Source organism: Ammospiza nelsoni, chromosome 32 (genome assembly GCF_027579445.1).
Source record: "Ammospiza nelsoni isolate bAmmNel1 chromosome 32, bAmmNel1.pri, whole genome shotgun sequence".
Lineage (NCBI taxonomy): Eukaryota > Metazoa > Chordata > Aves > Passeriformes > Passerellidae > Ammospiza > Ammospiza nelsoni.
The window spans coordinates 1,313,669-1,327,008 of NC_080664.1; the positions used below are offsets into that span (position 1 = coordinate 1,313,669).

The following is a 13,340-nucleotide window of genomic DNA, read 5'->3' on the forward strand; positions in this document are numbered from 1 at the left end:
TTGGGGTCCCTTTGGTGTTTTTCAGGTTCCCCCATTGTCAGGACTGAGGGTTTGGGGTTCCTTTGTCACCTTTGGGGTTCCCCCATTGCCTGGAGTGAATTTTCGGGGGGGATTCCAGTTGTTTTTGGGGTCCCCCCATTATTTATAGGGGAGAACTGGGGGGTGCCCCCATTGCCTGGGGTGGCATTTTGGGGTCCACTTGTGGCCTCTGGACTCCCCCATTTGTTAATTTTGGGGTCCCCCCCATTGCTTCTGGTGACAATTTTGGGGCTCCCACCCCGCGGGGATTTTTGGGGTGTCTGAAGGGAGAGGGGAGAGTCGGAACTGCCTTAATTTTAACAGAATTTTAACAAAATTTTTAACAAAATTTGTTTTTATTTTTGCCTGTTTTGCAACAATAAAGCTGCTGCCTCTGCACTGACTCCTCCTGAGTCTTTCTGGGCCCCTCCAAATCTCTTAGGCCCCCCCCAAATTTCTCCTGGACCCCCAAAAAATCTTTTCTTAGAACCCAGCCCCCCCCGGTCCTCCGAGCCGCCAGGGGGTGCCCTCACAAATGGCGGTGCCCGGTCCTCCGAGCCGTTAGGGGGTGCCCTCACAAATGGCGGTGCCCGGTCCTCCGAGCCGTTAGGGGGTGCCCTCACAAATGGCGGTGCCCGGTCCTCCGAGCCGCCAGGGGGCGCTGCGGCGGCGGCCGCGGCCCCGGCTGAGGGCGGGCGGTCCAAGATGGCGCAAACCGTGAGCGTGGGGGAGCTGGGGCTGCCCCAGCTGGAGCTGCTCAAGGGGCAGCTGGAACAGGTGCCGGGGGGATCGGGAAGGGCTCTGGGGGAGGTTTGGGGGTCGTGCGGAGGGAGGGGTCGCGGTACGGGGGCAGGGGGGAGTGTGGGTGGAGGAGATGCGGGGATGGGAGGGGTCTGGGCAGGGTCCTGAGGGGAGTTTGGGGGGCCCGGCTGGAGCAGGGCTTGGGGGTTTTGGGGGTCCCGAGGCCCGGGGGTCGCAGCTGGTGCAAATCATGAGGGGCTGGAGGGGAATTTGGGGGGCTCCTGAGGGGGTTTTGGGGGTCGGGGGTCCCGGCTGGAGCTGCTCCAAGGGCGGCTGGAACAGGGCTGGGAGGGCTTGGGGGAATTTGGGGCTCCTGAGGGGGTTTTGGGGGTCGGGGGGTCCCGGCTGGAGCAGGGCTGGGGGGATTTTGGGGGTCCCGGCGGGCAGGGGCCCCGGCTTGGAGGGCTCTGAGGGGGATTTGGGGGTCCTGAGGCCCGGGGGTCACAGATCATGAGGGGCACGAGGTGAATTTGGGGGGCTCTGGGTTTGGGGAGGGTCGCAGAGCCCCCGGGTGCCCCCCACCCTTGGCGCCCACCCCAATTTCCGTGACTCCCTCCCCAAAAAGCGTCGCATCCTCCTCATCCCTTTGGGACCATTGGGAGTCTCCCCCTTTGGACCCCCTCCCTCAAATCCCAACCCTGGGGGTCTCCCCTCAATCCTGGGACCCCCCCCAGACCCCCTGGACACCCCCAAATTCCCCGCAGGAGGTGGAGTTCCTGTCCTCGTCCCTGGCGCAGCTCAAGGTGGTGCAGACCAAGTTCGTGGAGGCCAAGGAGTGCCTGAATGTGCTGCACAAAGGCAATGAGGGTGAGACCCCCCAAAAAACCCCCAAATCCTCACTGGGGGGGTCCCCAAAATCCCCCAAATCTGGATCCGGGGGGTTTAAAACCTGGGGGGAGCCCCCAAATTGTGATGGGGAGCTGTGAATCCTGTGGGAGGTCTGTGAATTATGGGGAGGGCAAATTGGGATTTGGGGGGGGTCCCAAATCCTCAGGGGGTCCCCAAAACCCGGAGGGGTCCTCAGATATCAAAGGGGGGGTCCTAAATTATGGGGGAGAACCCCCAAATCCTGAGGGGGGGGGGTCAAAAGCTGGGGAGGGTCCCCAAATCTTGATGGGAATCCTGAGGGGGGTGGGGGAAATTTTGAGGTGGTTCCTCAAACCTAAAGGGGGTCCCCAAACCCAAAGGGGGGGTCCCCACACCCAGAGGGAGCTGGGGGAGAGCCCCAGATCCTGATGGGAGTCCCCAAAACCAGAGATTATTCCTAAACCCCAAATCCTGATGGGGGAGCCCCAAATCCTAATGGGAACCCCCAAACCAGGGGGTTCCTAAACCCCAAAGCCCAATGGGGCCCCCCAACCCAAATCAACCCCTGGGGAGGGGATTTTGGGGTGGTTTTGGGGTGTCCTGACCCCCCTCTTTCCACAGGGAAGGATCTCCTGGTGCCTCTCACCAGCTCTGTATCCTTTTGCTGCTCCTGGGACCCCCCAGACCCCCATGGTGGGTGGGTGGGTGCCCCCCTTTGTGCCCCCTGTGCCCCCCTTTGTGCCCCCCGTTTTCCATGACCCCCCCAGATGTACGTGCCAGGCAAGCTGCAGGACACACGGACGGTGCTGGTGGACGTGGGCACCGGTTACTACGTGGAGAAGGTGGGCAGGGGGCGTTTGGGGGGGGCTGGGGACCCCCATTTCCACCTGTCCATCCCATTTCCCCCCTTCCCCACTTCCCCACCCCATTTTTCCCATTTTTTCCCTTTTTTCCCCCCCATTTTTTCCCTTATTTCCCCCCATTTCAGACCCATTTTTCCAATGTTTTTTCCCTTATTTCCCACCCCTCTTTCCCCCCTTTTTTTCCCATATTTCCCACCCCAGTTCCCCCCCATTTTCCCCCATTTTTCCCATATTCCCCCCCCATTTTTTCCCTCATTTTTTCCCCTATTTCCTCCCATTTCCATCGTGTTTTTCCAATGTTTTTTCCCTTATTTTCCTTTTTTCCCCATCCTGTTTTTCCTCATTTTCTCACCCCATTTCTCCCTCTCCTCCTATTCCCACCCTGAATTTTCCCTCACCCCATTTTCCCCCATTCCCACCCTATTTTTCTTCATTTTCCCCTCATTTCCCCCATTTCCCCCCCCTATTTTTCTTCATTTCCCCTTTAATTTTCGCTGGTTTTCCCCCAATCTTCCCATTTTCCCCATTTTCTCCCATTCCCACCCCATTTTCTTCATTTTCTCCCAATTTTCCCTTAATTTACCCCAATTTTCCCCCAAATTCCTGTTTTTCCCTCTTTTCCTCATTTTCCCCCATTCCCACCCCATTTTTCTTCATTTTCCCTTAATTTTCCCGGGTTTTCCCTCATTCCCACACAATTTTTCCTAATTTTCCCCTCTCTTCTCCCCTTCCCACCCCATTTCCCCCCAATTTTCCCCTATTTTCCCCTAATTTACCCAATTTTTCCATTTTCCCCCTGTTTTTCCCACTTCCCACCCCATTTTTCTTCATTTCCCCCCAATTTTCCCCAATTTCCTCCTCCTAATTTTCTCCCAATTTCCCCCAATTTTACCCCATTTTTTCCTCATTTTCCCCAATTTTACCCCATTTTTTCCTCATTTTTCCCCATTTTTCCCATTTTTTCCTCATTTTTCCCCATTTTTCCCATTTTTTCCTCACTTTTCCCCATTTTTCCCCCATTCCCAGTCAGCCGACGACGCCCGGGCGTTTTTCAAGCGCAAAATCGAATTCCTGACGCGGCAAATGGAGAAAATCCAACCGGCCCTGCAGGAGAAGCACGCCATGAAACAGGGTGGGTACCCCCAAAATACCCCTGAGACCCCCCCCCAATACCCCTGAGACCCCCAGGACACCCCCAAATACCCCCTGAGACCCCCAGAGTGCCCAAACATCCCTGGGACCCCCACCCCAAAACACCCAAAACCCAAGCGGCCCTGCAGGAGAAGCACGCCATGAAACAGGGTGGGTACCCCCAAAATACCCCTGAGACCCCCCCCAAATACCCCTGAGACCCCCAGGACCCCCCCTGAGACCCCCAGAGTGCCCAAACTCCCCTGGGACCCCCACCCCAAATACCCCCAGGACCCCCCCAGTCGCCCCCTGAGCCCCTCTGGTCCCCCCCCAGACACCCCCAAACACCCCCTGACCTTTCCCCCCTTAATTTTTGGGGTCCCTCCTTGACCCCCCTTTACCCCATCCCAAATTTCGGGGTTCCCCCTGGTCCCAGAGTCCCCCAGTCCCCCAGACCCCTCCCCACTTTTGGGGTCCCTCCCAGTCCCAGGGTCGCCGTTCCCCCCTCCCCACTTTTGGGGTCCTCTCCTTTGTCCCATTTTCCTCCAGACCCCTCCCCACATTCAGGACCTTCCCATCCCCAACCCCTCCCTTGGTTTGGGGGTCCCCCTTTTCCCCTCCAGATTTTGGGGTGACCTTTTCCCCTCCCTTTGTTTGGGGTTCCGTTTTGCTTCCCCTGCTTTGGGGTTCCCCTTTTCCCTTCCTGGTTTTGGGGTCTCCCCCGTTTTTTTGGGTCCCCCTTTCCCCCCTCCCAGGGTTTCCCCCATGTCCCCCCTGACCCCTCCCCAGTTTTGGGGTGCCCCCATTTTTGGGGTGCCCCCGTTTTCGGGGTGCCCTGACCCGCTCCCCCCAGCCGTGCTGGAGATGATGACGCAGAAGCTGCAGCAGCTGACGGCGGCTCAGGGGGTCCCGGCGGGGGCCAAGGCGTAGCCCCCTCCCCAAATTCCTGCAGAGGGGATTTGGGGGTGCAGCCCCTCCCCAAAACCCTGCACTGGGGCTGCACCCCCACCCCAAAACCCCACAGAGGGGATTTAGGGGCACAGCCCCCTCCCCAAATTCCTGCAGAGGGGATTTGGGGCTGCACCCCCTCCCCAAATTCCTGCACTGGGGATTTGGGGCTGCACCCCCTCCCCAAATTCCTGCACTGGGGATTTGGGGGTGCAGCCCCCTCCCCAAAATCCCGACCCTCCCTCATTTTGTACCAGTCCCTGGAATAAAGCAGAGACGGCTCCGAGGGGCTCTGGGGTTTTTTGAGGGGGGGTCCCGGGTTTGGGGGGATGAGAGACCCCCGCGTTTGGGTGGGGTCCCTGTCCGGCGGTCTGGGAACATTCAGGGCCATTTGGGGATGGGGTCCCGGGGGTGTCTGGGGGGTCCCGGGGGTGTCTGGGGGGTCCCGGGGGTGTTTTCGGGGTCCCGGCGGGGCTGAGCCCCCTCCCCAAATCCTTCCCGAGCCGCGTCCTCCCGGCAGCGGCCACGAGGTGGCGACAGCGACAGGGACGGGAGGGGACAGGGAGGGGAATGGAGATGACGATGGTGACAAGCTGGGGACAGGGCTGTGACGAGGTGGGGACAGGGCTGTGACGAGGTGGGGACAGGGACAGGGCTGGTGACACGGCCAGGGTCGGGCTGGTGACAGTTTGGAATTTGGGGACAGGGCCAGGCGGTTCCTGTGTCCCACCAGGCTCGGGCTCTGCTGCCACCCCACCCCATCTCGTGTCCCCAGGGGTGGCAGTGTCCCCGCACAGCCGGGGGGTGTCTGTCAGCGTCCCTGTCCCTGTCACTGTCGCTGTCCCCGCTGACAGCCAGCACCGCCGGGGGGGGAGGTGACAAGGCGTGACACCGGGGATGACACAAAAGCCGTGGGGACATCTCTGGCCGGCCTGGAGGTGCCACCACCCCCCTCGCTGCGTGTCACCCGTGTCCCCCCCGGCTGTCCCCTGTGTCACCCCTCTGTCCCCTGTGTCACCCCCAGCAGAGGCAGAGCTGCGATCCAACCCCGGCGCCTTTATTGGGGACACACTGGGACAAACTGGGACCCCCCGCCCCCCCCGGGGGTGCTGCCATGAGGGGGGGGGTCGGGGATGTCACCGCTGTCACCGGGGGGGTCCCGGTGCCCCAGGGGTCACTCAGGGTTAATGATGAAGCCCGAGAAGGTTCTGGAATTTGGGGGTCCCGGTTATTGGGGGTTCTGGGGGTCCGGGGGATGCTGGGTGTCAGTCGGGGTAGATGATGAGGCCAGAGAAGGTTCTGGAATTTGGGGGGTCAGTCGGGGTAGATGGTGAGGCCTGAGAAGGTTCTGGAGTTGGGGATCCCGGTTATTGGGGGGTCCCGGGGGTCCCAGGCTCAGTTGGGGTAGATGAGGAAGCTGAAGAAGGTTCTGGAATTGGGGTCAGTCGGGGTAGGTGATGAAGCCCGAGAAGGTGCTGTGTTTGGGGGTCCCGGTTATTGGGGGGTCCCGGGGGTCCCGGTTTCAGTCGGGGTAGATGATGAAGCCCGAGAAGGTGCTGTATTTGTTGGTGTTGCCCCCGTGCACTTTGCCCCCGTCCAGTTTGACGAACACCTCGTCGCCCACGTCCAGGTGCAGGATGACGCTGTTGCTGGCGTAGTCGTAGTTCTGGTCGGCATCCTGGGCGATGGCGCTGGCACGCACCTGCCAAGGGGGCTGTCACCCACCCCGGCTGGCACCGACACCCCCTGGCACCCACCACACCTGGGACTGACCCCACCTGCCAAGGGGGCTGTCACCCACCCCGGCTGGCACTGGCACCGTGTGTCACCCACCCCAGCTGGCACTGGCACCCCCCTGTCACCCACCCCAGCTAGCACTGGCACCGTGTGTCACCCACCCCAGCTGGCATCGGCACCCCCTGGCACCCACCACACCTGGCACTGATACCAAATGTCACCCACTCCACCTGTCAGTGGCACCCTCCTGTCACCAACCACAGCTGCCACTGGCACTGTGTGTCACCCACCCCACCTGGCACCGACACTGTCACCCACCCTACCTGGCACTGACCCCACCTGGCATCGGCACCCCCTGGCACCCACCACACCTGGCACCAGCACCGTGTGGCACCCGTGCCACCTGTTACTGACACCATGTGTCACCCACCCCAGCTGGCACTGACATGGTGTGTCACCCACTCCAGCTGTTACTGATAACGGGTGTCACCCACCGTACCTGGCACTGGCACCTCATGGCGCCCACCCCACCTGGCACTGACGCCCACCAAGGGAGGGAATGGGGGACCCCACTGAGATCAGTGGGACCCCACCTGGCAGAGGGGGACGGAGCTGTCACCACACCCTAGCTGGCACTGACACCTGGCACCGACCCCACCTGGCACCGACCCCACCTGGCACTGACCCTACCTGGCACCGACCCCACCTGGCACCGACCCCACCTGGCACCGACCCTACCTGGCACCGACCCCACCTGGCACCGACCCCACCTGGCACCAACCCCACCTGGCACTGACACCTGGCACCATCCCCACCTGGCACTGACACCTGGCACCGACCCCACCTGGCACCATCCCCACCTGTCCAACCCCCCCCAGTTCCCATCTCTGGCTCCTTTCCCGATTCCCCAATTCTGGTCCCCCCCAAGGCACCAAACCCAATTTCCTGCATCCAACCCCCCCAAATTCCCATCCAATCCCCCATTCCCAATCCCAAATCCCATTTCCCACATCCAATCCCATCCTGATTCCCCTCCAATCCCCTCCAAATTCCTGTTCTTTCCCCCATTCCCCATTCTCAATCCCACATCCCTGATCCCCCATCCAATTCCCCCCCCAAATTCCCTTTTCCCCCCCATCCTCCTCACCCACATCCCAAATTCTCCAATCCCCAATCCCCAATCCCATTTCCCCCATCCAATGCCCCCCAAATTCTCATTCTTTCCCAGATTTCCCATCCCCAATCCCAAATCCCATTTCCCACATCCAATCCTGCCCTAAATCCCCCCCAATCCCCCCCAAATTCCCTTTCTTTCCTCCATTCCCCTATTTTCCATTCCCAATCCCAAATCCCATTTCTGCCACCCAACTCCCCCTAAATTCCCTTTTTCCCCCCATTTCCCCCATCCTCCTCTCCCCCATCCCAAATTCCCCATTTCCAATCTCCTCCAAATTCCCTTTTTTTCCCCCATTTTTCCCCATCCTCCCACATCCCAAATTCTCCAATCCCAAATCCCATTTCCAATCCCAATTCCCCCTCCCCGTTCCCAGGGGGTCTCTGGGGGGGTTGGGGGTCTCTCATTGCTGCCCACGACCCTGGAACCCCCCAGGGACCCCTCCCCAGATCAATCCTTGTTTGTTTTTCTTGGATTTTCCCGGAATTAATGGATGGGAAAAGCCCGGGATGAGCGAACAAAGGGAATCTGGGATGGGGAAAAAAGGGAATGGGAATTTGTGGGGGGAGATGTGGGAATTTGGGGGGGAAAATATGGGAATTTTGGGGGGAAAAATATGAGAATTTGGGGGGAAAATATGGAGATTTGGGGGGGGAAATATGGGAATTTGGAGGGGAAAGAGGGGGGAAAAGAGTAGGAATTTGGAGAGAAAATTATGGGAATTTGAGAGGAAAAATAAGGGAATTTGAGGAGGGAAAGGGTGGGAATTTGGGGGGGGAAATATGGGAATTTGAGGGGGAAAATTACGGGAATTTGAGAGGGGAAAGAGTGGGAGTTTGGGCAGGATTGAGGGGAAATTTGTGGCAGGATTGGGGAGGAATTGGGATCTGGGAATGGGGAGAAATAATGGGAATTTGGGCAGGGTTGGATGGGGGAAATGGGATCAGGAGAATCAGGAATGGGAATTTGGGAGAGAATTGGATGAGGAAAATGGGATGTGGGACTGGGGAGGAACAGAGCTGGGGATGGGGAATCAGGGAATGGGAATTTAAAATGGGACCGGATGGAGGAAATGGGATTTGGGGACTGGGAAAGGTGGAGGAACTGGAAATGGGAAATCAGGGATGAGGGGGAGGAGGGTGGAAATTTGGGGTTTTGGATGGGAGAAATGGGATGTGGGGATCTGGGATGGAGAAAATGAGAATGGGAAATCAGGGATGGAGAAAATGGGAATGGGGCTGTGGGGGGATGAATCAGGGATGGAGGGGATTGGATGGGAATTTGGGATGGGATGGGAAAATGGGGAGGAACTGGGAGTGAGAAATCAGGGAATGGGAAAAGGAGGATGGGAATCTGGGGGAGGATTGGATGGGGGAAATGGGATGTGGGGATTTGGGATGGAGCAGAGCCGAGGATGGGAAATCACGAACGGATTGAACCCGGGTGAGAATCCAAAATCACCCAAAACAAAACAGCAAAAGCACCGTGGGCCAAAACATCAACCCTGAGACTGCTGAAAAAACAGGGCTGGAAAACGGGGGAGTGAAAACCAGGGGTGAAAACCGAGAGAGTGAAAACCAGGGGTGAAAATCGGGGAGTGAAAACTGGAGAGTGAAAACCAGGGGTGAAAACAGAGGCTGAAAACCGGGGCTAAAACCCCCGGGGCTGAAAACCAGGGATGCAAAGCGGGGGCTGCAAAGCAGGGAGTGAAAATCAGGGGTGAAAACTGGGAATGAAAACCGGGCTGGGGGCTCGGGGGGTGAAAATCGGGGAGTGAAAAGTGGGGGGAGAAAACCGGGGCTGAGAACCAGGGGTTCAAAATCAGGGGTGAAAACCGAGAGATGAAATCCAGGAATGAAAAGCAGGGCTCAAAATCAGGGGGGAAAAGCAGGGGGTGAAAATCAGGGGTGAAAACTGAAACCAAGGCTGAAAACTGGGGGTGAAAACCGGGGGGTGAAAACCGGGGCTAAAAACCGGGGCTGCAAATGGGGGAGTGAAAATCAGGGGTGAAAAGCGGGGCTGAGAATCAGGGGCTCAAAATCAGGGGGGAAAACCGAGAGATGAAAACTGGGGCTCAAAACCAGGGGATGAAATCCAGGGGTGCAAACTGGGGATGAAAACCGAGGGCTGAAAACCAAAACCGGGGCTAAAAGCCGGGGCTGCAAATGGGGGAGTGAAAATCAGGTGTGAAAAGCGGGGGAAGAAAACCGGGGCTGAGAACCAGGGGGGAAAACCAGGGGGTGAAATCCAGGGGTGCAAACCGGGGCTGCCAAGCAGGGAGTGAAAATCAGGGGTGAAAACCGAAACCAGGGCTGAAAACTGGGAATAAAAACCGGGGAGTGAAACCCGGGGGGTGAAAAGTGGGGGCTGCAAAGCAGGACTAAAAACCGGGCTGGGGGCTCGTGGGGTGAAAAGTGGGGGAAGAAAACCGGGGCTGAGAACCAGGGGCTCAAAATCAGGGGGGGAAAACCGGGGGGTGCAAAGCAGGGGATGAAATCCGAGGGGTGCAAAGCAGGGAGTGAACATCGGGGCTGAAAACAAAAACCGGGGCTGCAAATGGAACGAAAACCAGGGCTGAAAACCAAAACCGGGGCTGCAAATGGAACGAAAACCAGGGCTGAAAACCAAAACCGGCACCACAAACCGGGCTCGGGGCTCCCGTTACCTGCCCGTTCTTCATCAGGTCGGCCCACATGCTGGTGCCGTCCCCGCCGCGCATCAGGACGTGGTAGGTGAAGAAGTAGATGCCGGGCAGGGGGCAGGTGAATTTGCCGCTCGAGGGCTCGTAGTAGTTGCCCACGTTGGTCACCACATCGTCGAAGCGCAGCACCTCGTAGCCCTCGTGCGGCTTCCTCAGGCCGGCGTAAAAAGCGATTTTGGGGCTGTAGAAGGACGGGATGTACCCGCCCGGGCCCGGCCCCGGAGGTCCCGGCGGGCCAGGCCGGCCCGGTTCCCCCGGGGGTCCCCGCGGCCCCGGCGGCCCCGGCGGCCCGCGGAGCCCGGAGCGGCCCTTGCGGCCCGGCTCGCCCTTAGCCCCGGGCAGGAAGGGCGGCGGGGAGGCGGCGGCGGCCGGGGGCAGCTCGGGGTAGGGGTCGCAGACCATGCGGCAGCTGCCCAGCATCTCGTAGTGCGCGGCCGCCTTGGAGCCGTGCACCAGCAGCGGGATGGCCACGAGCAGCAGCAGCAGCATGGCCACGCCGATGGCCACGCCGGCCACCCGCTTCCTGCGGCTCAGCCGCGACGCCGCCAGCGCCAGCAGGTCCTCGTCGCCCTTGGGAGCGATGGTGGCGAGCGGCGGAGACGGCGGGAGGCCGCCCGGGGAAAGCGGAGAGACGGAGGGGACGGGGATGGGGATGAGGCGGGGATGGGGACAGGGAAAGGGACAGGGATGGGGCTGGGAATGGGATGGGGACGGGGATGGGGACAGGGATGGGGACAGGGATGGGGACAGGGATGGGGCTGCTGGTGGCGGTGGGAGAGGGGGGAATGGCAGATTAGGGGTGCAGGGAATGGGAATGGGGACAGAGCGGGGATGGAGTTGGTGGGGACAGGGATGGGGACAGGGACAGCAATGGGACAGGGATGGGGACAGCAATGGGGACAGGGACAGGGATGGGGACAGCGGCTGCAGCTGCGGGTGGAGCCGGGGGTGAAACGCAGCGAGGGGATGGGGCGAGGATGGGATTGGGAGCGGGGATGGGGCCGGGAAGGGGTCGGGGATGGGGCTGAGGCCGGAGAAGCTGCGGGTGGAGCCGGGGATGGGACCCAGAGCAGACACGGGGCCGGGAATGGGATCGGGATCAGGAGCCGGTAATAGGATCAGGAACGGGATCGGGAATGGGATCGGGAGCCGGGAATGAGATCAGGAACTGAGATGAGCCCAGGAATAGGATCGGGAATGGGGCCGGGGCTGCGGGCGGAGCCGGGGATGGGACCCAGAGCAGAGACGGGGCCGGGGATGGGATCGGGAGCCGGGAATGGGATCGGGAGCGGGGCCGGGGCTGCGGGCGGAGCCGGCGGCGGCACCGGGAGCGGGGCTGGGGCTGCGGCCGAGGACGGGACCGGCGGCGGGGCTGGGGCCGCGGGCGGGGCCGGGAGCGGCGCTGGCGGAGGGGACGGAGCGGAGCCGGCGGGGCTGGAGGAGCCGGAGCCGGTACCGGAGCTAGAAGTGCTAAGGAGCCGGAGCCGGTACCGGGAGCGGAGCCGGGGGTGCTGGAGGAGCCGGTACCGGGAGCGGAGGCGGGCACGGGCTGGGAGCGCAGCCGGACACGGAGTCAGAGCGGAGCTCCTGCAGCAGCCAGGACCGGAGCCGGGGTGGGAGCTGGTGATGTAACCGGAGCCGGGATGGAGCCGCCAGGGAGCCGCCACCGGAACCGGGATAGAACCGGCACCGGGGCGGGGTGGAACCGGGACAGAACCGGGATGGAGCCGCGACCGGACCCGGGCTGGAATCGTGATGGAACCGGGAAAGAACCGGGAATGAACCGGGATGGAACCGCAATGGAACCGGGATGGAACCGCAATGGAACCGGGATGGAACCGGGATGGAACCGGGATGGAACCGGGATGGAACCGGGAATGAACCGGGATGGATGGAGCCGCGATGGCCCCGCCACGACGCGCGGGGCAACTTCTCCCCAAGTTCCCGTGAGTGACGCGCGGGGAGCGGCACCCCCGGGATTGTCCCCCCAGGGATTGTCCCCTCGGGATTGTCACCCTGTGATTGTCCCTCGGGATTGTCACCCCAGGACTGTCCCCTCGGGATTGTCACCCTGTGATTGTCCCTCGGGATTGTCACCCCAGGATTGTCCCCTCGGGATTGTCCCCTTGATTTTGTCACCCCCCGATTGTCCCCCCGGTATTGTCCCCCCGCGCTGTCCCCGCCGTGTCCCGCGGGTCCGGCCCGGGCGGCAGCACCGGGGGGATCTCCCGGGGGTCCCCCCGCCGTCCCGGGTCCCCCCCCCGCCGGTACCTGCGGCCGGTGCCGCCGCCGCGCCCGCAGCGAGCCCCGCTCCCGCTCCCGCTCCCGCTCCCGTTCCCGCTCCGCTCCCGTTCCCGCCCCGCCCGACGGCCCCGGGCACGGCGGGGGCGGGGAGGGGCCGGCGGCGGGGGGGGCACGGGGGGGGGGGGGTGAGTGTGCAACGGGTGTGCAACCGGTGTGCAAGGCGGTGGGGATGGGGCACGGGGGGTTTGGGGCCATCCCGGGGCTCGGGGACGCCCCCGGTACCGGGGGTCCCACACGGGGGTGAGGGGTCCCTGGAGGAGGAGGGAGCTGGGGGGGGTTTGCACACGCGTGTGAGTGGGGGGGCACACGCGGGGTCTGCATGGCTGCGGGGGGATCCTGTGGGTGCACGGGGAGTGTGCAGGGCCTGGCCAGGCGTGAGTGCAGGTGTGAGTGTGCAAGGTGGGTGTGCAGGTGTGAGTGTGTAAGGTGGGTGTGCAGGTGTGGGTGTGCAAGGTGGGTGTGCAGGTGTGTGCGCAGGTGTGAGAGTGAAGGGCCCAGGCAGGTGTGAGTGTGAGCTCTGCAAGTGAGTGTGAGCTCTGCGTGTGAGTGAGCTCAGGGCCTGTGTGAACTCTGTGTGTGTGTGTGAGCTCCGTGTGAGCTGTGTGTGTGTGTGTGTGTGAGTGAGCTCAGGTCCTGTGTGAACTGTGTGTGTGTGTGTGTGTGTGTGAGCTCCGTGTGAGCTCTGTGAGTGTGATCCCACGTGTGAGCTCTGTGTGTGTGTGTGTGTGAGCTCTGTGTGTGTGTGAGCTCTGTGAGTGTGTGTGTGTGAGCTCCGTGTGAGCTCTGTGTGTGTGTGTGAGCTCTGTGTGTGTGTGTGAGCTCTCTGTGTGTGTGTGTGAGCTCCGTGTGAGCTCTG

At 61.4% G+C, this 13,340-nt stretch overlaps 2 protein-coding genes across 2 annotated transcripts; one reads left to right on the forward strand and one right to left on the reverse strand.

Annotated features, from left to right (window-relative positions):
- Nucleotides 1–693: 693 nt before the first annotated feature.
- PFDN5 (prefoldin subunit 5) lies at nt 694–4,854 on the forward strand. The gene is made up of 6 exons (XM_059491321.1): nt 694–795; nt 1,524–1,626; nt 2,248–2,279; nt 2,394–2,468; nt 3,516–3,621; nt 4,474–4,854. Exons 1-6 carry the CDS (start codon nt 724–726, stop codon nt 4,548–4,550), a joined length of 465 nt encoding a protein of 154 aa, XP_059347304.1. The 5' UTR covers nt 694–723; the 3' UTR covers nt 4,551–4,854.
- Nucleotides 4,855–6,090: 1,236 nt separating this feature from the next.
- On the reverse strand, nt 6,091–10,669 carry C1QL4 (complement C1q like 4). Its single transcript, XM_059491301.1, has 2 exons — nt 10,145–10,669; nt 6,091–6,270 (listed from the first exon to the last, which is right to left on the reverse strand). Exons 1-2 carry the CDS (start codon nt 10,667–10,669, stop codon nt 6,091–6,093), a joined length of 705 nt encoding a protein of 234 aa, XP_059347284.1.
- Between the last annotated feature and the right edge of the window lie 2,671 nt (nt 10,670–13,340).